General features: G+C 40.0%; 1 protein-coding gene and 1 non-coding gene across 2 annotated transcripts in view; one reads left to right on the top strand and one right to left on the bottom strand.

Annotated features, from left to right (window-relative positions):
- LOC116331656 (contactin-associated protein-like 4) overlaps positions 1 to 24061 on the bottom strand; it is a 148318-nt gene that overhangs the window by 61072 nt on the left and 63185 nt on the right. The window contains exons 6-10 of the mRNA XM_039602839.1: positions 10954 to 11126; positions 10707 to 10853; positions 7947 to 8214; positions 7663 to 7812; positions 2728 to 2899 (exon numbers count right to left, since the gene is read on the bottom strand). Coding sequence (XP_039458773.1) covers positions 2728 to 2899; positions 7663 to 7812; positions 7947 to 8214; positions 10707 to 10853; positions 10954 to 11126 — 910 coding nt within the window. The remainder of the gene's footprint in view (positions 1 to 2727; positions 2900 to 7662; positions 7813 to 7946; positions 8215 to 10706; positions 10854 to 10953; positions 11127 to 24061) is intronic.
- trnal-uaa lies at positions 19172 to 19254 on the top strand. The gene has a single exon. It is a non-coding gene; the product is annotated as a tRNA-Leu (tRNA).

Raw genomic sequence — 24061 nt, 5'->3', positions numbered from 1 at the left:
CATGTCAGCCAATCAAAAAAATGATAAGGCAACATGTGACATTTGGTTGTTTAGGGAGAAGGGAAGTTTTTAGGAGTGACACCATGACGGAAAGCGGGCGAGCGAAAGAAAGAGAGAGAGAGAGTTTTCATATGTGAGACATTAGTGACGTTTAGTGTGTTTGGAGGCTGTAGTTAGTTTGTTGTGTAGTTATTGTTTTGTATTGTGTGTCAGTTAGACTGCTGAATTTCATATTTGATCTAAAAAGCTGTCAAAGGCAGATTCCAGTGTAAACGCTGTCTCCACATAGAAAACTGGACTGTTGCACCTCCAGTTGTCAGACCTGCAGGGTTTAGGCCTGTGGTGTTCTCCTCTGTCTTATACTGAACACAAACTACATTTTTGGACTGGCACAAAATAATTTGTGTGCCTTCTTATTTGATGCAGCACACCTGATTGTTCTGTAAATAGATTTAAATGGTTATATAAAAAAAGCGCCTGAGGCCTTGGCTGCATTTTTTTTTAAATAGTACCATATAACTTTGTTGTTTGCAAAACTTGTGCATAATTTTTAGAAATGTACAATTTGTATTTGCATTTCAAGTTATGAAAATGATTAGTTAAACATGTAAAAAAAACTTTTTTCTACTGGATTCTGAATTTTTTGTCTGAATTTAGATCAACTGTGCTAATATAGTATACCAAAATGAAAAAATAACTCAAATTTCAGATATTTGAGGTTGTGCTGTAAATAATGATACCAAACAAGGCAAGAAAAACATATTTTAAAGGTGAAATATAGAAGTAAAATCAAAAGTAGTCAAGAACGGCCAATTATACCTGGGACCCCAGAGGGTTAAAAAAAAGACTTGAAAGGACTTGAAATTCAAAGTTTTGGACTTGGGACTTGACTTGAAAGTTGTCTGTCTTGACTTGCGACTTGACTCTGACTTGCTTGACTTTGACTTGCTTGACTTTACTTGTGACTTGAGGATAAAGACTTGGGACTTACTTGAGACTTGCAAAACAATGACTTGGTCCCACCTCTGGTGAACACTGTTGTGTTTGCATTCACTACAGCTCCATTATGTTTCCATCGTCACGCACACCCACCAACCGAGGGGGAACATATCTCAACGGCTGCTGCAAAACACTGAGCTCTCTTGGGAGGAAATAAATTATTTTACCAGAAAAACAATTTCAATCTGTGCCAAACGTTATTCACTGAACCCTCCCCGAGTCTCCCTGAATATCACATCCATACTCCCTGTAGGATCAAAGCACCAAACACAGAGAACACCAGGTGATCAGCAAAAGTACCCGGTGTATTATGTGTGATGCTCAATTCCTTCTCTAGCTCCTAAAAGATGGAAGAAAGCAAGAAAATGATGGTGCTAAAAGCGATAATGCAAACAAAAAAAAAGAATAAAAAGGATGAAAGGCAGCAGCAAAAATGCTGTATATGAAAGATGACAAATGTTACAAAATGCTATTCCTCAAAAACCAAACAAAGAACCAGACCAAGACTGACTCCACCTACAAGCAGGCTGAATAGACAGTTTTCAAAGGTTGTCATTCAGCGTGTTGAATGTCAGGAATAGACTCAAAAGAACAACAAATGAATACAAGAGGCAGGAGGAGCTGCAGGTGCATTACCGATAAGAGCTTTAACACTGAACACATGTTCAATATCCAATTTTTAGATCTTACTCCCTTAGATGTATTGCCTTTCTTTTTATGTTTTCTTTTACTCACTGCTTTTACTTTGTATTTTACACTCTCAGTTAGACTTTAGGGACAAATATTGCTTGGTTTGGAACAGGGACAGATGTAGATTCACATTAAAATATACTATTTCATAAAGTAATCCATGTATTTGAAAACTCAGGTCTGTATTTTCTGCAGGGCATTTTTACATGTGCCCCCTTACTGCAGCATTAAAGACATTTTTCATCAACCCACCTCTATTTAATTGACACGTACTCCTATTATTAAACATGCTCTATTTTACAGTATGGAACAACAATGATTATGGTTTCCATTCATTTTGTCTCTGTGTATTAAATGTTTGTGTGTTGATGTATTATTTTTACTGTAATTCATCCCTTTGAACTTTATCAAGGCTTACGCTAAGCATATCGACAGATGAATGCTGATTCAGGCAGCTGTAGCCATGGGCTGTCTGCTGCGCTTCACCTTTGCTAATTGGATTCACTGAACTGGACCTCTCAAACATATTTGTGGCCTTGGTGCCTTTTGGAGAATTTTAAATTAAACCGTCTTTCTATGCACAAGAAGCCCGTGTACCCATTTGGGTTAATAAAATTCTGCCATTTCATTGTTATATTACTTAGAAGTAATTAGCTGCTACGTGTTTATGTGTGACAGACTGAACTCCTTGATGGGATGACAGAGTGAATATGCAATGAGTTACCAACAAATTGTAACTGACTATATTATTTGTGCATATGTATGTACAAACGCCCCAGACAGGGTCAAGGAAAAATAATAGCATGTTTTATTAGCTAAGGCGAATGTGTGTCATGCTTGTGTATGTGTACAGACTGCTGCAGTCAATGACAGGGCCACTCCATCAAATTATGGCTAAAATTAAACATGAATGCTTATCCAAGCAACACAGCGGTAAGGATTTCTGCATCGGTGTCGGTGCGTCTCAGTGTCAATGACAGCGAGGGTATAAAATGATTTAATCTGAGCTCCGTGAGATGGGTTTCTGCTGGTGCTGACCTGTCAATGATGCCGCACATGTCGATCTGCAGCTGGCTGTAATTTCCCAGCAGCCTTTGCTGCACCTTGATCAGATCGACTGGCTGGTTCTCCACCGTGAGTAGACGCATGCAGCCCTGGAAAGTCTCGAAGAGGTTTCTACATTCCTCACTGTGCTCTTCAGCAGGACAACCTTGATGGGAAAGAAGTTTTATCAGTTAGAAAAAAGCAAATACGATAATCACAAGACAACACCGATGAGATTGTGCTATCCACCAAAGAAAACAGCAGGACTGGTCATGTGCACAAGGTGTTAACAAGACCAGTAGTTTGGTTTTAACGTTTAGTGGTAGTGTCAAAAATGACATTGCAGGAACTTTCAGACTGGTTTTAAATGTATAAATGAAAGCTTTACAGCATGCTTATGAAGTGAAAACAAAGTAAACAGCAAGTGAATAAAGAACAGTGAACTTTGTTGAGAGTTTGCAGCATGTGTCTTCCCCCATACACTCTCTCCTACTTTCCTGTTGTCTCTCAATGGTTCTTCTCATAATAATGGTTAAAAAAGGTCTGCCATAAAGGGGAAGAATTTATATATGATGTGTTGGTAATACTCACATTGGCTGTATATGGAAAAATTAACATTTACTTTGAAGAAATACCTGATGTGTTGGTTAAAATTCACTGAGTTTAGTAAATTTATGAAAAGGTCACTATGCACTGAGTGCATTCATATTAGCCATTTTGACTTTTAATTTTGGACGAGTCAGGTCAGATTTTTTTTTTTTACATGTAACACAAAGCAGTAAAAGTTCTGCTTCACACACATTTGTGCCAGTGAAAATAATCTGTAGAATTTACGTGATACCGCTGCCTTATTAGTGCATACAGGAGACAGAGCACATAACACCCACGTGCTAGTGAATGTGCCTGAATATTAGTTGCTCTGTTCTTATATCAACACAATCCAACATCACATGCCCTTTGTGCCACAGAGCTGGCTGGTTAAAGATCAGTTAATATCTCATCTGCACTGAGCACTTCTGTTCTGCATACAGCTGTCTTAGGTAAGTCCTTAAGCCCTTTAGAAAATGTCAGAACTGCAGTGCATGAGTAAAATGATCAGTGAGAGTAAAATGAAGTCAAACTCTGGTAAAAGGTCTTCTACCACATAAAGAGAGGTGCTGTTATTTGTGCTTTTTTCTTGTACTCCTAAGTGCCTAAAATCCTGCAAATGTGGACCAGAGTTCACTCCTTTCCCTTTAACACACCTTGGATTGTGTACACTATCGAGTGCCTCCTAACTGAGAAAAAGGAAGTTGTCAAGTTTAGTGACTGGGAAAAAAATTAGGTTGGCATAGCGTGAGTTGAAAAGCAGTCTGAAACAGGAAAAAGGGGACTCTAAAAGGAAGTTAGACAGGAAATTGCAGTGCAATAACATCAAAGAGGTGTAGAGAGGAATGAACATCATTACTGGCTTCAAGCAGAAGAGAAGTCAGCCTCCAGGAGATATGTTCATATCAAAGGAGTTTAAGATGCTCTGCAAACGGATTTGACCAGCTGCTCCCTCCAACCTCTACCAGTCCAGCCTCTTCGCCATCACCACCCTCACTAAGCACCACAGATGCAGCACCTTCTACACCAGCTTCTCCTCAGCTCTTCTTTACAGTGGCTTGGGTGAGAGCTGAGCTCAGGAGGCAGAATTCAGGGAAGGCAGAAGACCGTGGTGCCCGGTACTCCGGCACTTAAAGACTGTGTATCTCAGCTGGTGGAGCCTGCCTGTGCTATCTTCAGCCTAAGTCATTGGTTCAGGAGGGTGCCAACCACATGGAAAACATCATGTCTTATGCCAGTAAGGCAGGCCAGCTAACCATGATTAATCACTACAGAGCATTTGCTCTCACTTCTCAAATAACAGAGACATGATATGGGGAGTGGAAGCCCCATGAGACCACAAGTCCAACATGCACTGGAACCATTACAGTTTGAGCACCAGGAGAACACTGGTGAGGGTGACCTGGTCTTCTCATTGCTTTGCAGAGCTTATTCTTTTGTGGATTAGACACAAAAGGATCTCCTGAACTGAGCAGTTCAGGTGATCCTTTGTCCCTGCAGTTAATAGCGTTCATAATACTGATGATTAGTCTTACGGGGATCATTTGCACCTTTTAATTGGCTGTTTTATTGCTTTATATCTATCTTTCAATCATATGAAAACAGGTAATCTTTTTTGTTGTTGTCCATTTACTGCAGATAGCGAGAGTAAATGTGTAAATGTGTGAGAGTGCACTTGCAGGATGATAAAAAAGCCTACAGCTGTTAAACAAAACGCTAGACTACAATATTGCTGAGCAGAGAGAAAACAAAGGAGATGAGATTTTTAGGCAGCGAGGGAGGCAGTGGAGTATGAACAAAAGGGGGAAAGGGAGGGAGAGAAAAGAAAGAGAATGAAGTGGATAGCAGCATGAGGCAAGGACAGAGTAAAGAGAGACAAAAGCAAGATGAGAGAAAGAGTACACTAACTGTATGATGCAATACACACATCTTCTATATAAACATAGCTATGTTCTTTTAAACTGTATTGGAACAAGCTGTTTAATCTTCTGCCTTTAAGCCAACTTGATCTGACTGACTGCACCTCATTAACAGAAAATCTGAACAACAGATGGGTGGAACTGTTGTGTGCCAGAGATGACCATATTAGGGATATCCAACCTCTCACTGAAATGAGAATGTGGACCAGCCTAAAGCCTGCATGAGTTTTTGGCATGTAGGGTCTACTTGCACAAGCACTGACCTCAGCATTTGAAACTTAGCCATGTTTAGTATGAGCATCCATCCTTGTAAGTGTGTGTATATCTATATCAATAGCCCACTTGTGCCTTCTTGTTCCAGTAGCCCACTTCATCTGTGTCCTGGTTCCTCAACATCCGGGCAACGTCCAAGCCGGGATGGTTTCAGATTTCTGTCTTTCGCTCATGTCTGAGGTAGGCTTGGATAGCATGGGGGGGTCTAGCCTAGGGACCCTTGTTGGATACAGACTCCTGGTTAGGAGTCGAACCTCCAACCTAAAGTTCCAAAGGTGTGTAGTAGTCTAAGGAGCTTGGAAAGAAAAGCATCTGGACTAGTTTAAGTTTCACCTCTCATCTGAGAAGCTTCTTCAGTTCTAAGACCAATTGGTGGATTTTAGTCCCAAATTTTTAAGCCCTATTGGGAGTGTCCCTGTGAGGGTCATGGACCCAGTATTGATCCTCTCCCTCATCACACAAGCCAAGGTGTGAAAACAGGTGTGAGTCACTATCAGCCAAGGTTTCAGGTGAACCCATTGTGAGACCTTGCCTCACCCAATTCTGTGACTTACTGAGATCAAATGACTCAAAATGTGAGTGGGCGTTAAGGCGTCTGGGAAGGGATCTCAAAACTGGATTATCGATGGCAGACAGTTGTGAGCGACCCCCTCTGTTCAAAGATGGTCGCTGGCATCCTTGAAAGAGTGACCTTCGTCCTTTAGATGCAGATGTACAGCTCAGTCTTGTCCTGTCGAGCTTCTTGAAGAAGCTGAGACCTCTAAAAGTTAGGCAACAGCACCCTGACTGCCCTTAGGTATCAGGATGTTGTTGCCTTAGACCCACTGCCAGACCCTAGTATGTTGGTGCAATAGGTCCAGGGCTCCTCCTGGTGCACAACAACGCCTCATGTGGCGACAGTATGCAGGCAGTTTGGGGAGGATGAAGGAACTGATACCACTGAGTGCCCCCGTGCATGCCTGACCTAATTCCAATAGAGAAGCGGTCTCCAACCCCTGTGAGTCATTTGGTACCGGTCCATGAGAGTTGAGGCTCGGGTGTGAAATTTATGGTTTTCAGGGTTTTCATCGTTAACTCTGTTTCCCTGGGTCTTTTCCCATGTTGTAGTTGTGTGTCTTATTTTGAAAGAAATATTTACACGTTACCATAGCGACCAGAGAGCATTAAGGGGCAGAGAGGAGGATGTTACGCTCAATGTTGTTGGCGCGTTTCAGGAGGACACTGCTAATAAAGTTACACAATTACACAGTGAATTCGTGTTTATTATTATATTTACAAAATACCACAGTTTTTGTCTTGGTCGTATCATTTTATTTTGTTGTATTTATCCGCGACACCTTAAAGGCCGCTCCGTGAAAATATTGTCTGACATTAAACTGGTCCGTGGGGCAAAAAAGGTCGGGGACCGCTGCAATAGAGCACTTCTGGGACGTTACATTTCGGTCCACCACCAGTTTGCACCTCAGACTATCCAGAAGCTTGTTGATGTGCTGGTTCAGAGCTGGGAGGAGATTCCCCAGAACACCATCCATCATCTCATTTGGAACATGTCCCAACATCGTCAGGCATGCATACAACCACCAGCCTGCTGCATCATTTTTTTACTTTGATTTTCAGGGTGTCTATGAATTCAGTCCTCTGCACGTTGATCATTTTTATTTCCATAAAATGATGTAGCATCATTTTGTTCCTCACGCATTACCCAATCCATATCAGTAGAGATATCAAGCATGATTTATTTTCCACACTGGTTTCTGATGTACTTTGCCATGCAATTTATTATACGAATCAGGATTATGCAATATTTAAACAGATATCAGATTGTTCACTTTTATTCTCAGTTTCTGAATTTAATAAGAGCACACCCACACAGTCATGATGAAGGAGGTTAGCTGTGTATTAAACACCTAAAAGATTATTTTTTCATGAACATCTAGCTTTCCAGAGAAATTTTTTAAAATCACTTTTCAGGGTATCTTGGAACTGAATAAGATCTTTAATTACAGCCAACAGAAGCAACAGAAATCTTGCTTCTAATTGCTTTTCCAGTTAATCTAAGCATGGATATAATATGTAGAAACACATATACTTAAGGAATTTCAAAGTTTTTTAGTTTCTAAAAGCCCCAAAAGCCTAAATTCACTCTTACCACCAAAGAACAGCTGACTTTCTGTGGTGACGGGAAATGAGGGAGCAGCATGAGCAATGCCTCCTTCTCCTTTATCCACAGAGATTGTCAAGCGACCGCGTCTGGCTGTAAAATCCACTGAATGCCACTGACCATCATTTAGAGCAGCACCTGAGAAAAGAGCAGGCCACAACCCTAATGATATTTTATTTCTTTTTATTTTAAAAACAGTATTAAAAACATAAATCAGTAAGGGGTTGACACATGAAAGGTTAGGATTTCATTGTGCAGGTTTATACACTGACCTGCACTGAGCTCCAGCACCACTGAGCCACTTATGTGGATCATCAGTCGGAGTCTGGCATCACTCAGATATAACCAGACCATGCCCTCTTGTTGAGGAAGGCTAAAGGTGAACAGAAGCCCTCCCTTGTTCCACGTCCTGAACTGGAATCCGACAGACACACCACCCGGCGAGGAAGCTGTAGTCCCGGGCAACTGGAGGAAGCTCTGTGGCCCGGTGAACGTCAAAGCAACGGAAACTGGCTCAGCACAAGAAAAGGTCACATTGCCCTGAGAGAGAAACATGAAGAGTGGAGAGTGGGGAGGTGGGAAGAAAAAAAATGATTACTGGTGAGATAAAACAACATAAAACATGAATATTAATCAGCTGCTGAGGGCGTGTCGCTGTGACCTTGTGTCGCAGCGATCTCATCAGCAAGTCTCCTTGAATATAGCAATATAGCAATGGCTCCTAACTGAAAACAGCAATGTCACCCATCACAGAGCTGTACAGGGAGGTGGATATGCATATGAACAGTACTATACAGGCATTTCCACTGCGGCCCATTGTTTTGAGTAGTGGTAATGACACTAGGTCCATTGCTAAGGCTGTAGCAGTTATATATTACAGCCCCTGCTCTCTTCTGGGAATATCAGCCTGCTATCTTTATAATGCTCTGGAAACACAGATGACATCTAAAAGCCCTTTGTAGAGCTGTTAAAGTGATATATGAAAGTATACGGTGGAGAAAGCTTCACCACTGCAAAATAAAAAGTAAAAAGTGGGCTATAAAATTCCCCAAAAGCCATTCACTAACACATATGCACAACCAAAATACTCCACATTACTGTTGCCGTGCCTTTAAGAAAGGCTAAAAGTGCTCTCTTTATCAAGACAGACTAGAACAGTGTTAATACTCTATTACTATGAGATGTACGGAGCTCTTGTAAAACAGCCTCTATTAGACCTTCAGCCATGCATGTGAATCTCTGAACCATTTTTACCAAGACGTTTTGCTTCTCTGCTCTCTCATCCTAAACTGTAATGAGAAACCATTTGTTACAAAATGGTTCAGAGTTGCTCTCCACTGACTTTGCTACACTTATTGTCATTGGAGAAATGTTTTTTTTTCTTTTTCTAATGATAAAGGCGAAGACTAGAAATCTAACCACCATCAAGCCTCCTCTGTCTTCTCATCACTCAGTCTCCTCGTTAGGAGCTCATTAGCATCATTAACCAGCTAGCAGCGGCGCTGCCGGCATCCACATAATTTCCCAGTGGTGCTCTGAGGATGTGAACATGTATGAACACACCTGCACATACAAACACATTCATATACTCTCGAGGCCAACCTGTCGTTATTTATGCACGCGGAGGATTGGTGAGTGCTGGATAGGCAGCAGAGGAATCTGCCTCGTGGTGTTTGTAGGGATTTCTTAATAATACTAATAATCAAGTCACTAAAAGAAAAAAAAAACCAGACTGAGTCACGAGTCTGCAGTTTATATTTATTTTTTCATTTTTAGTGCCTCCGATCTAGCTATTGATGCTGTGTTTTCTTTCAGATATAAAACCCACAGAGCCTGGGCAGTTCGAGGAGCTAAACATCACACTACAGAAAAATAAAACAGTTTATGTGGTATCCCAAAGAGGTACCTAAACTAGTATTTTTTTCATATCAACCCTCTCGATGCACTGATCAATACATTATCAGAGTGTGTAAAGGACGGATTAAGCGTTAAGAAAATAGAACATGTCTAAATCTAAATATAAGGAAAGCTGTACAGCTCCCACTGCAATGCATTTCCCTCCTAAAAGTCTGTTTTCTTTGCTAATTTTAGTCTATTGAATTCACCTCACTGAAAATTTCAGTCTGAACACAGTTTCCCAATAATCTTTCATCTACCATCAGCCCCTAGTCCATTTTCTTTAAATGAATTTTAATCTCTGCCCACATTGCCAACTGAGCCATGTCGTCACTATCTACACTTTATCCAGATTCTTGAGATGCTCAGGGCACCTCAACCAAATCTTCATCAGTTATCGGCTTACTCTGCTAACTGTGAACATTAATAATTGTTTAATAATGCGTATGTCTTTGGAATACATTTATTTTTCTTCCAGTTGATTACTCCTCCTGAAGAAGAAGCACAATTAAAAACATCCATAACTCATGTTTAGCTTTTACTACTCTCAACTAATTTAAACTTCTCAGCCAACAAATTGTTACAGTTATCTTATCTAAACCATTAGAAGTAACACCTCCCTCTCCTTTACTAATAGTCTGCTTAGCTATTAGCCCTGTGTGTTGCAGTTATTTCATGCTGTTAATGCTGTATCCTTTCTATTTTAGGAAGGCAAGAATCGAGACAGTTTTGCAAGATACCCAGCTTAAACCCTGAGTAGCCAGGGTTTTGTTTTTACATTTACTTAAGTAGAGGAAGAAGGTCTTGGGTTCTAATCTTTGACCCCAAATTGAAAAAGTGGAAAGAATATATAGATTAATAAAACTAATATTATCAGGACAACAAAACAAGAATAAATGGTGGGATAACAACATGTTTAAGCAACAAATTACATAAAAATAAAATAAAAAGGCAGCTAATGAAATAAATGCAAAAGATTAAAAGAATACAAACATCTATGATAATGCCAGTAAGGGCATTATGTTTCTGTTGCAAAGCCTTAGATGCTGAGGCAAACTGTTTGAGATCCTGGAGTCACAGCAAATAAGTGCTTTCTTGAAAACAGAAAATGGGTGTTCTTGGTATCATGTACTTACCCTGACAGTAACTTGGTGGTCACTATTCTTAGCTAGCTCTATCAAGTTGAAGCCATTGTACAGCAGGTTTTCTATGCAGCCATGGAGGTCCTTACTGGAGGTGTCTGGCTTCTGCGAGCGAAGGCTATGGATAGCTCCTAAACTCAACTACGTAGAGATCACAATGAAAAAACACATTGTATATTTTCTGTGCACATTTATATGAACATGTCACTGGTCAGTTTTATATCAGTGTGTTTTAGCACACCTGTTCGATGGCCCAGCGGCTGAACTCTGCCGGGAGCTGCACTCTCTCTGTGTTTTTGTCCACAGTGAGGTTGAGGTGAGCATTTTTTTGCTCCAGTACTACATGGTGCCAATGCTGATCATCCAACAGACTGCCAAGGGAGGCGAGACGCAGTGGTTCAGGGGAAGTCTTACCTGAAAGAGAAAGCGGGAGACAGAAAAGAGGGGTGAATAAAGAACAAGAGAAATGGTGAAGAATGCAAAAGGAAAGACAAAAGAAGAAAGTGTTGGAAAAATACATTTAGGATAACAAGGAGAAGGAATGGGGCAAAGGGAGAAGTGGATAGAGATGGTGAAGGTAAAAATCAGCTAGAGGAAGAAGAGAGGTGGGGGGAGAAGATACATGTCATGGACGAAAAACAAAGAGGACTGATGGATGGCAGGGAAAGAATAAGAGGAATAAGACAAATAGACCGTTATTGAAAACTACTCAGAGTGAAAAAGAAATTACAAAGACAGACTTTGTTTTTTAATCAACACACCAAAAAGAAACGTTGTACATCAAATTGGTTCCTATTTAATGGAAAAGAACTGAAGCGCTCATCAAATGATTTCACTCATGTCATTAGGATTGTTCAGTTTTCTGGTGGCTTTTAGCTCTTTTTCTAGTTTTACCTGATTTGAGAGCCACTTTTGTTATATGACCTGCTAGCTTGTAGGGTTTTCAATATCTGACCCACTATTCTGGGGAACAACAATAATCAGACTTTATACTGCATCTAAATTTTTCAATTTTGTCTGAATCCCACAGCGAGGATCACGGGGAGGTCACCCTTGGTCATCTCATTAGGAACAACTAGATATAACTGCATGCTAACACTGAAAACCGAAGCCAAATATGTGCTAATGCCTAATCTGGGGGGGAAAAAAACTGGAGAAGACACATGGCAAGACACCATTAAAGATAGATGAGCACCAGCCGGTCCTAATAAGTGGATCCATCTCCATTCCCCCCCTAGGGATGTGAAAGAAACTGTGTTTCTGCTTAGAGGGGGAACTGGAGAGAGCAGAATACTGTCAGTCATTAAAAATGTATTAGATATTCTTAAGGGAAAAGCAATTTCAACTTCAGAGAAAGAAACAGACCACTTGGAAGCTGATGGACAAATATATCTTTGATATTTCACTTCGGTCTGTGAGAATATATACAACCTAGTGAGAAATCAAAGGAAAACCCTGAACTGTTCATGCTTACAGTTAGAGATCATGCATGAGTTGTTTGGATCAACTCATCTTGAGGTGTCTACACTCACGTTTCCCTTCAGTCAGTTTATTCTCCTTGTAATTGTTTGTCTGGTCCTCTTCAGCTTTGCCTCTGATGAATCTGTCTCGCCTAAATACAACTAGCCAGATTTGTGAGTTTGTAATAATAAAAGCTTTGTAGCAGTTCCGAGTATCTGCTTGTGTTTTTCCTTATGTTCTTACCAATGTCCTAATTTATGGTGTGGGTTTAACCCCTTGTTGGAAGTGTTTTCTTCTTCTGACTGCCTTTAAATGTGACTCCTACCTGGATTAAAGGATTTGGATTTCTAAACTTACTCTACTTCCTGGTGCCCTAGATTTACGCCCTTTCGCCTTTTTGTTACAAGTTTAATACAAAGTTTAAAAAACTCTCTGACTGACTGAAACTGTACAACATCAGGTGTTACAAATGAATATTGTCTACTAACACGTCAGTCATGGGCTATGATGCACAGCTGGAATTCCTCCACCTTTTGCTTCCACGTGTCTTCTACTTCATTTTCTTCTTTGTTGGTGTCCCAAACATTTAGTTTATCATATTTTACTGACTGCTGTCTGCTTGAGATAAGTTACTATTCTGTTGTTGTCGTTTTTTCTAACTAGCGCTGTAGTTACACTAACCACTAAATCATTTCAAGCTTGCATTTCTGTTTGTTGGTGGGTAGAGTTGAATAGGTGGTCATCCTGAATTTTGAACATTGTCAGGATTTTTTCAAGTCTACCTTTAGCCTTCAGCCTTCTGCTTAAGAACACCATTTTGGAGCCACTACAAAAGAAAGATATTGCTGTGATTTGATGATTATGGTGCTTGTGTGGGACAGTCTCTGTATACCCAGCTTTAGAGGGTCACTTTAAATCAGCACAAAGCTCTTGATATAAGTGGTCTGCACAACATCCCATATGACAATCAATAGGGAGCAAGAGGTCACTGTAAGGTTTAAAGAGTATGAATATGGTTTCATATGCTTTGCCCTTCACAGTAATCAGGTATTGGGAGGATTGAATGACATGCTAGACCGTGCTCTCATTTGCCATCATTGAAAAACCAAATGAAGGAAAAATGAATATCTTTTCAAAGCATTACATTTCTATCCTTCAGCAAAGTTACCAAAGAATCAATGTCAACTCAGAAGATGTTAATGAATGACTCTGCCACATGCATATAGTGCAGATCTGGTTAAATACCAAAAGCTGGAAGGCCAGCTTTTCAGGTTATTTAAAATACATTTAGCAAAAGATGACAAGTCCTCCTCAGTGCCTCTGCAAACTCAGACAGCTGGTTGATTCAAACCCAGACCCTTTGTGCTTCGAGGGAACTTTGCGTACTACTGCACCACCTTTCCACTCTAGCACATGAGAACAATAAGCTTCAGAGGCTGCTACAAATATGCTCAACATGCAGCACGCTTTTCTTTTTTTCAAACTTCAATCTGATATAACTAAATGAAATGCCAATCAAATATTAATCTAAAACCAAACACATAGCAAATCTTACAAAAATGTTCTTTTGAAACAAAGATTTAATGCAGATGTCTGGTAAACTTTCACCTTTCACCAAATCTTGGACCAGATTAGAACTGATTTTAACCTTGAAAGGCCTTAAACCCGTTACAGCTCTAATTAACAGAATTGTTGCACGAATTGTTGCAGTTTGGTACAATTCAAGAATAGTAATAGCACAAATCTGAGTGACCAGAAAAACAATGTTCTTGGACATCTCGTGCTTGGAAGGAAGAAACATTAAAACTCTTCTGACGTTAACACCTTACTGAGCTTTGAGCTTTCTTTTGTTTTTTAACTTGAGTTTGTCACGTTTTTCATATTCTTACTTCAGGTGGAGTGAAGAAAAACAATTTTATTATTTTATCAGAGAAAATTAAACTAATGATACAGAGGAAGTCTGTCCTGTCAACACAGTTATTGTGATGACTTATTTGATTAGAGTCTAGATGAACAGAAAGAGACACTGCAATCAATACGAGAGGAAAGATGAGAATCTCTTTATGGGCTTTGATTAATGGAAAAATTACTGTGTTGTAGGAGGTAGAGAAGAGGGCCTTACTGGATGGATGTTTCATTAGATGGATGATTTGATTACTGCATGAATGATGGGAAAGAGAAAGCAGGAATCAATATCAGAGATCAGAGGCCAAAACAGAAAATTGCTTTACTAATATTAATAAATAGAGCCATTTCTTTCCATCTCTTCATCAATCTTTCTTCGTGGGTTTTCTGTCTTTCGTATTCTCCAATCGTTTTTGGCTGTGAAATCATCGCCTCTGAGGGAGGAAACTTTTCCAGTTTTGAGGACCTAGTGTTACGAAATTTGAGACTGTCTCACCTTTTTTGTCATCACAGTGCTCTGTTAGACATAGCTGTTAATTAAACTAGTAGTTTGTGTTATTTAATAAATGATATAATTATGCTGAGCTGTAGAAGAGCTGCAATCAAAAAGTTCCAACAAACATGACAATAAAAAGGAAAACTTGTAAATATTTACAACCTTCCCTTCAAGGTCATCTTCATGTGCACCTCTTCACTACTGTCACTGCGCCTGATATCTTTTAGGTCACTCTGGAAGTCCCACCAGTTGTGTCGTGGTCCTGAGTCTTTGACCCAGCATTTTATGTTTTTGAGTTGTGTTTGTTGTTGTTTAAGCTTGTAGCTGCTTACTGTTTAGTTGTCACTTTTGTGTATTGTTTTGTATTTATCCTGTGTTACAGGCATTTTTGTTTGTGCTCTTAGTTTAGCCTTTAAGTGTCCTTAATTATTGTTCTTCACCTCCCTTGTGTTCCCCACGTTTTGTCAAGTCTCTGTCTGTTATATTTCCCTGTAAAATTTTTTATTGTTTTATTTGGGTAACCTTTGTCTCGTGTGTTCTATGTTCAGTTTTACTTCACCTGTCTCATTATCCCTGAGTTACACCTGCCATATTTCCCACCTGTTTTCCCTTAGCCTCATTATCATTTGTCCCTTTGTCCTGTCTCATGTCTTCCCTCGTGGCCGTGTCTGGATTATTTATCCCCGAACTGTGTTTCTTTGCATTTCTGTAAAAAGTCGAGCAATAAGCTGCATTTGGGTCCACTCCCTGCCTACCACACAGCTGAACCTTGACAACTTGAACTTGTGCATCTTTGCTGGACCCTGCAGTGGATGAAAACTCCAGCCCTTTCATTTGGTTAGGTAAAAAGATGAAGTCAGACCCATGCTGGCATGTGCTATCATGAAGGTCAGTTGTGCTGAATGTTGTCAAATGCCTTACAGTAGAACCTTATGTTGACAGTATGACACTGGGGGACAATTTCAATGTGCACAACCTTGTGAATGTCACAAAAAATGACAAACATGCTCCAGGTTATCTCCCCCAACTGATGTGTGGCTTTGGGCTTGGACACTGTGCGCTTTTCCTCTGACAACTTCTGGTTGCTGACAGGGTTGTAGCCAAAGCCCCGGCTCTCATTACCAGTGATGATCCTTATTAAGGTGACTTCTGAGTCAGCTTGACACATAAGTTGATATTTGCTCTCAACAGGTTTGAATTCTGCATTCATATTGTAGCACAGTGGTGCAGTGAACTGCTGCCTCACATATTCATATTCAAAAGTCCTGTTCGGTGTGACTGAAGTAGAATCTTGTCCAGGCTTTCCATGGTGTAACCTGCCTTTCACTAAATGTTAGTCAGCCTCCTTACAACCTTAGGATAGATAAACAGTTCAGATACACAGATACAAGTAGTCAAAATGGGACTAGGCCAAAAAACAGCAGTCCAAAGAAGAACATGTGGAGCTTGGCCAACTACCAGCCAGTATGTTTTTATTTTTAAATTATTAAGTACCCAGTCATAGAAGTCTTTGATCCCATTGATTGAAACCTGATACCAAACATAACGTGTGTATGTTTATTATTATTTATAGTTTATTTTGCCATTCTTCAGTTAAATGGAAAACATGATTATTTGAATTGTATTTAATACCATTCATTATTCATTATGCCAGTGTTTCCCAACCTTTGGGAGCCACGGCACATATTTCACATTAGAAAAATCACACAGCATCATACTAGGGCCTTCATCTGGGTTGGAAGTTTCTCCAGGACCCAGGTCAGATTGACTACTTTTTCTTTTCAAATATTGATATCGATTGCTATTATGTACTGTGTCGTCTCACAGCATGACTATTATGTAATTTCTTCCTCACCTTCTTATGTTTTACTGGTAGTTGGCAACCCATTTAGTTAGAGCAAGGTACTTGTACTGCCCTCTAGTGGAAGAGAATGTAATTGTTCTGCCGGTTACTCATGCCGATTGCTTAGAGTACTAATCAGGTGGAACCAGATCACGGCACACCTGATCATTTCTCAGTGGTTGGGAAACACTGCATTATGCACTGTAGATTTATGACCTTCACACTAAATGTGAAGTTCAAGTTTTTACTAAAGGAGTACATAATGACAATTACTTGGCTTAGTTCTGATATTTCCACCTTCCAAAACTCTTGTCTGCTCACTGTTATATCTCTGCATTAAAACTCTGTGGATCAGAACTTACCAGGTTGTTTAAATAGAACCAATTAATGTAACAGATCACTTAACCTTGCACACACAAAGCCAGGCACCTTACAAGAAACACTTACTCCTACGTGCTGGAATAATCAATAATTTACCACAAAGTAAGTATATCTGATTAGACTCCGTGTAACACTCATAAACACAGATGATATTCTGTAGCTGCACGACATCTCATCCCAGAAACAGTCAGAAAATCTTTTTGAACTTTTAAAAAATGTGTCATTTGATAAATTGTGCAAGATTTTATTTATGAACATCAGAGAAAAAGACAGAATATCCTGAGAAACTGTCTTCAGCGTATTCACCCAAAGGCCTTACTAGACAAAACTGAGAGAAGATGCAGATCAGATCCATTTTTTAATGACTGAAATCTGACTTAAGTGGAAATGCGTGTGCCCACGAGCAAGACGTTGTTGAGAAATAGACTGGGGAAAAAAGTTTCAAACCTAGTTTAAACTGTGAATGACTGCAGCAGTTCTTCCTCAGACCGAGTCTGCTGTCTCATCATTATAAGTCTGTGCTGAACACAAATTTGAATCATTTTGTCATTCTATTCATGCCCGCAAGACACTATCGCGTCACTGTATCTTGTCTCCTATTCTATTACAGCTCCTCAAAATCTGATTGCTCTTATCAGAAAACTGGCTGGTATAATTATTTCAGCAACTGACTGCCATAAAACACCATGTCTGTCACAGAAACTCGCTAATGATTCACAGCTCAGGCCACCAAGTGAGAAGTTTGCAGGAAGATTTTTGCTTCCTCAGACAGTATTTCTAGTTTTAGTTTTTGTAGACTCAGAGAATCTAAACTAACAAAAATGACACATACAAAAATCACATTTGTGATGATCCCAACAGATACAATCACATTTTAAAAGCATGAGACATTTGAAGTTTTTGTATTGTCTTACTGTGGGATTTATTGGCTGCAAAAAATAGTCAATAGGCTGAAGCTGCAAAGGTTCAAACATGCATTATGATTATGAGGCAGACAAATTAAAGCCAGAGGACTATCTGATCACATTTATCAATAATAGTCCAGTCTTTGTGAATAGTTCTGTTTTAGGCTCAGAGAGCTCAGTGATCCCAGCAAACCTTGCTGAGACAGAAGTTTTGTGTCTCTGGCCAAAACAATCCAACAGTGTGATTATGTGACAGACAAGAGAGCCATCAAATCAGTTCATTTACATTTTCCTTCTTAGGAAAGCCAGGCATTTCTTTACATTTTCCTTCATTTTTTTTTTAAAGTGGTCTTGACCAATACTTCTCCAGGATTTCCAAAGGTTTTTCAGCAGTCTTTGGTTGTGGTGTTTTCCTCTTCTTGTCTGTCTGGTCTAGGCATCGACTCAAAATTATACATTTTTGTTTGAAGTGAACTGAAGACAGTCATGAAAAGTGAGTGAAGAACTTATCAGACAGGAACCTCATTGAACCTGAAAAGAAGGCACTAGCCAAAGGACTCCATTTTGCCATTTCTCCACAACAGCTTCCCACAGTGGATGTAATCACAGCCACAGAAACAACTATCCATCCTAGCTCCCCTTGTGGGGAACACACCCCATCACATCAAAAACTCCACTGACTTCACCAACAAACTTCCTCTGAATCCTGATTAAAACAAAATGTTCTTTGATGTGGTTTCACTCTTCACTTGCATACCTACAGCTCAGGCAGTGGAGTCAGAAAATGACTACAGCAAGACGTTTCTTTAGAAAAGAGAACCAGCTTTACCCCCGATCAGATTTGCACACTGTTAGACCTCTGCGTTACCACCACATATTTTAAATACAACAAAGGTTTCTATAGACAAAAAACATGGATGTGCCATGGGCTCCCCGGTGTCACCCACTGTAGCCAACCTTTACATGGAGGAAATGGACAGTAAAGCCCTTGGCAGCACCTAGCCACTGTTACAGATATGTGGACGATAAGTGGGTCAAAATTAAAAGCCAAGAAGTTTAAGGCTTCACATCAACTCAGTGGACAGAAACATGAAGTTCAACAGCGAAGACACAAAGGATAACAGTTTGCCATTTCTGTACTGTGCTGTGCACATTGAGGAGAACGGAAACCTCAACACTGAAGTTTACTGGAAGCCCACACACACAGACCAGTACCTACTCTTGGACGCGCTGGAACACAAACTTGGAGTAATCAGGACCCTGCAACGCTGGGCAGAAAACATTCCCTCAGAGGCAGAAGGGAAAGAAAAGGAACACATACATGCAAAGAAAGCTCTTAAAACGTAGTTTTCTCAGTTGGGCTTTCATCAAATCAGTGAAGATGAGTTTTAGTCAAGACAGCTCATTGAAAGTCTGTACTAATTTACCAAACTGCAGTATAAATCCCTTTTTTTCCTTTGGCACAAGCACCAGGATGGCCGAGTGGTTAAGGCGTTGGACTTAAGTTCCAATGAGCAAATGCTCTCGTGGGTTCAAACCCCACTCCTGGTACACACCTTTTTCACACCTTGGCTCATGTGATGATCAATAGTGGGCCAATGAACCTCTTAATATACAACTCCCACTAGGGAATCTCCATCATTTAGTCAGAAATGAAGAAGCTTCTTGGATGAGAGGTGAAACATCTTCAAGAAACTCAAAGAAGTCTAGTTGCTTTTCTTTCCAAGTTCCTTAGCTGTTAGCATTGTTATATTTGCTGAACAACAATTAAGTTATAGAAACCTTGCGACCTTGCAACAAGGTCCAGAAAGCTTGTCTAGTCGACATTTAGAAAGGCCATCTGGCAGAGAGCTGGGAAAAATCAGACAATTACAGGATGCTTGAATGTAAATTTTGAGATTTCATTCTAGTCATTAAAAACAAGCACTTAAAGACACAAACATGTCTGACTTCCCAGCCCAGACTGCTTGAGAATTAAAACTTTCTTTTTTTCTTTTTTAACTGTGAAGAGGAGATTCATTGCTCTATGTCTTCAGTCTCTACCTCACTGCATTACCTCAGTACTTATAATTCAAAAAACTCACCAGAGAAGCCTCAGATTGTTGTCTTTGCACTGACTTTGGTACAAAATCGCTTTGATGGCTGCAGCTGTAGGTTTTGCATATTAAATATGCATAAAATTGAGGAAAATTGAAAGAAAAACAAATCTGGCTGTAATAAGTCTGTGACTGTTGATTAATCTTAGTATCTTAAAGTGGACCTTTCATCCTCTCCCCTATTTTCTGTTATACTGTTACAATCGTTGATAGTCACATCAAACAAGGTCATCCATCCATCCATTCTCTTCCACTTATCAGGGTCGCAGGAGCGTTGGAGCCTATCCTCGCTACCATAGGGTGAGAGGCAGGGTACACCCTGGACAAATCAACAAGATCAAAGAAGGCCAAAGAGTCAAAATAATAAAGGCGAAATATGTGCAGCAATCACAAGTGTAGGCTTCACGCTGCTCTCAGTTCTTGCTTTCAGACAGTTTTTCTACTCTTGGCTCTCTATGATGCAAATGGTGCTGATATCTGTAATATGGTGGCACATTGCTTTGACTGTGACCACACAGGCCCCATCCACCTTATATTCAAAATGACTAAAACAGCCTCTATTGCAAGGTGCAGGAAATTTCAAGAAAGCTGTCTTAAAGGCATCGAGATGGAAGCTAGAACAGCTTGTTTCAGAGAGTAAATGAACTGAGAGGCTGAACCAAAGCCCAGGATAACATAAAAAATATGTTTTGAAATGCGAATAATGAAAAACTAGTCCAAGAATTTAAAAAAAGGAGATGGAAATGAGCATAAAAGGTCCTCTTAAAAACTAACTTCAAAATTGCTTCTCTTCAAATGTATATTCAGTTAATCCAAATTTTTAAAGGCCCTTGGGTTTATAAGTTGAATGAACTTAAAATGACCTGCTGTAAAGTAAACTTTTATTGGAATTTTTTTTTGTGGGGTAGTGTGATATTTGCTGTGAGATTTCATAACATGTTTAGCTGCCAACGCAGTGTCACAAAATAAGATTGGCCAGTAATTACACCCTGCAGTGCAGCCAAGTAGGTGACTGTGACTAATGACCTGGTTACTACTTTCATATCTAGGAAGCAAGTAACAAGCCTTCTTTATGTGCTGGGGTTTTCCATACAGTCAGCTATGTATTTAAACTTCTATTCTTATATATTCACTACATATACCTGCTGCAATCACACAAATTCCATCAAGAATGCAATTATCTAAAAAGAGATGGTCGACAAATTGGCAACGAGTGACAGGAGAGGGGATTTTTAAAATTTCTCTCATGCAGAAAATTAAAATTGGTTAATAAGTAAAAGGAGAGTGACGGGGGCAGGAATTAATCGCATTATTTAAAGTACTTAACTGCTGAAGATACTAGCATCTGCTAAAAAGTAATTAATCTACCACCTAGTTTTTATTTTGTATTTTGGTTCCTCTGTCATCAGGACAGTGTTGCTGTTTGTGCAGGGCTGTTACTCAGTGTTGCCTCATAATGTGGACAGCATCTGCTCCAGGGGGGGTCAGACCTGGATGTGTTAGTGTTAGTACAAAAGTGCACAAAGCAGATGACCCATATTACACAATTCATAACCTAAAAACTTTGTGCAGAAAACTGAAAAAGAAAGAGAGAGAGAAAAAAGTAGAAAATATGAGGCAGAAAGGACGTCGGACTGAGAAATGGTTTACGGAAGCTTTTGAAATAACATAAGAGGAAAAGAATTGCTCTGGCATATCCAAAAGACAGAGATACATAACAATGAAGGAAAACAAAAAAGATGGTTGGAGGGAATATCAAAAACGTCTTTGTGTGTGTCAAGAAGGCAAGACAGGAGAATGAAAATTAAAGTACAACTAAAAACAGCCAAACTGTCTCTTTTGATTAAAAAAATAATAATAAAATAAAACACTGAGATGTGGGCAGAGAAACTCAGAAAAACAACACTAATTAAAGCTGCAAGCAGCGTTATGAGGGCCCTCGCACCCCCGGCGCGTCGAGCCACGCTCAACACCTAAAACCAGCACGTCCGATCTGATGTCACATTGATGGAATTCATGCATTTAACCACTAGCTAACATTTAATCTCATTCAATCATGATTACAGTCCTCCCACTAGGTGGCGCTCTAACCATTACTGACAAATGGCATAACAAACATTTCCGAGCTCAAGTCTCATCATGCCTGCGACATTTCGGAGAGATTGGACATTGTGTTTTTGAGTGACAGCAGATTACTGCTTTTTGGCGAGTGTTTGAAACTCCACGTGCCGCCATGACCACCCCGTTTCCCTGAACGTAAAAAGCTTCGCAATTTAACATCACAAAGGTCTTTAGATTCCACGCACTGGAGATCGCGTCAATCTGACGAAATCCCTTGGAGGAGTTCGTCAAAGTACGGTGCCTGAAAAGAGGTGAAAATGTCGCCAAAAGTACGCCTTCATTTTAAAATGGCTGACTTCCTGTTGGATTTCGTATCATGCTCCAAGAGACTTTTTTGTACATCTTGATATCTTACATAAGCTTACCAGGTTTCAGACTCATAGATAAAACACAGAGCAGGGGCTGATGTTTTGAAATTTTGTAGGGGGCGCTGTGGAGCCATTTTGCGCTATTCAAGGAAAATGATCACAAAACATTAAAGCCTTCATCACATTGGAGGTGTGCGCCAAATTTCAAGACTTTTTAAACTTTCCAAGCCCCTCAAAACCCACTTCATTTTTCATGGTGAACTGCGTTGCCACCAGGGTGCGCCGTTCAGTTTAATGTCACAATTTTCTCACTGAAGCATCATGAGGGACTGATGGTGATATTCACCCCTTTTGAGGTGGCCACGATGAACCTGTGAAAATCAGTGCAACAAAATATAAGACATGACATTTCCTGTTGTCACTAGGTGGCGCTCTGGGTATTCCTAACAATGGGCATATCAATCTGTTCAGGGCGGGTCTGACATCATGCCTGTAAAGTCTGGTACTGATCAGACTGGATTTCATGGAGTTACACTAATTTGTTTCTTCATGGCGAGACATCAAAGTTCGCCATGCTGCTGGGGTCACACCCTTTCACAAAAACTCACACTTTTTACTATAACCCAAGACCAACTCCTTAAGGATTTCCTGGAGAAATTTGAGGCTGCAGATGTAACCCATCACAATACTGTACCCCAAAGTGTAAAACATGACATTTCCTGTTCCCACTAGGTGGCGCTGTCCCTGGTGTCAAATATGGCAGTTGAAATATGTTCAGGGCTGGAGCCTTATCGTATGTGTGGTCTTTGGTCCAGATTGGACAATGTATGACAGAATGAGAGGCAATAATATTTTCATGGCGAATCATCGAAATTCGCCGTGGCGCCACGGGCTCACCGTATCGCGAAAACTCAAAAGCTCCGCAATTTAACATGGCCCAGGTGTGTAGTTGACACTGACCATGGAAATGGCAAAATGAGAGCCAAAATGTCACCTTCACTTCCAAATGGCGGACTTCCTGTTGGGTCTAGGACATGGCCATAATAGACTTTTTTGTGCGTCCCTTAATGTTAGATATGTGTGCCAACTTTCATACATGTAGGTCATACCCATCCCGGGGGCTCGCGTTTTTCATTTTTCTAGGTGCCGCTACTGAGCCAATTTTCCCTGGACATGTCTGCGGAATTAAAAAACATAAATTTTCACCAGACCTGACGCATGTGCAAAATTTCATGAGTTTTTGAGCATGTTTAGGCCCTCAAAAAGCCAATTCATTTGCCGAAATACTACTACTACTACTACTACTAATAATAATAATAATAATAACAATAATAATAATAAACAGAGCAGATACAATAGGGCCTTCGCACTTTTAGTGCTCGGGCCCTAATTAAATCAGAAAAGGAAGAAAATGGAAACAAAGTCTTGCTGAGAAACAGGGTGGAGAGGAAGAGAAAGAGAAACCACAATGAAAGCTCTGTTGCTATTATGTCAAAGGACTTGAGATATTGCTATGTTGAGTATGTTGTGTTTGTTCACACTAGGGATGTTTCTTATTACTAATTTACTAGCTGATTAGATGGGAGGAAAAATTCTAACTAATCAACCAGTCTACAAGTATGAAAACAATAAGAAGGCATTTAAATCAAAGTCAGTCTAATGGATGAGGTTTAACACGGGCAATAATCAAAATGCAGCTGAAAAGTGTGACACTATGCATAACACTGTACACGCTCAATGTCAGATGCTGAGTGGTGCTAACATTAGCAGTGGTTGTGCCAGCTGCCTTCTTTCCCTGCAAATTAACATCCACCCGCTGTGCTGCATGTAGTT

This window comes from Oreochromis aureus, linkage group 18, assembly GCF_013358895.1.
Source record: "Oreochromis aureus strain Israel breed Guangdong linkage group 18, ZZ_aureus, whole genome shotgun sequence".
Classification (NCBI taxonomy): domain Eukaryota; kingdom Metazoa; phylum Chordata; class Actinopteri; order Cichliformes; family Cichlidae; genus Oreochromis; species Oreochromis aureus.
This window is presented reverse-complemented; position numbering and strand designations above follow the sequence as displayed.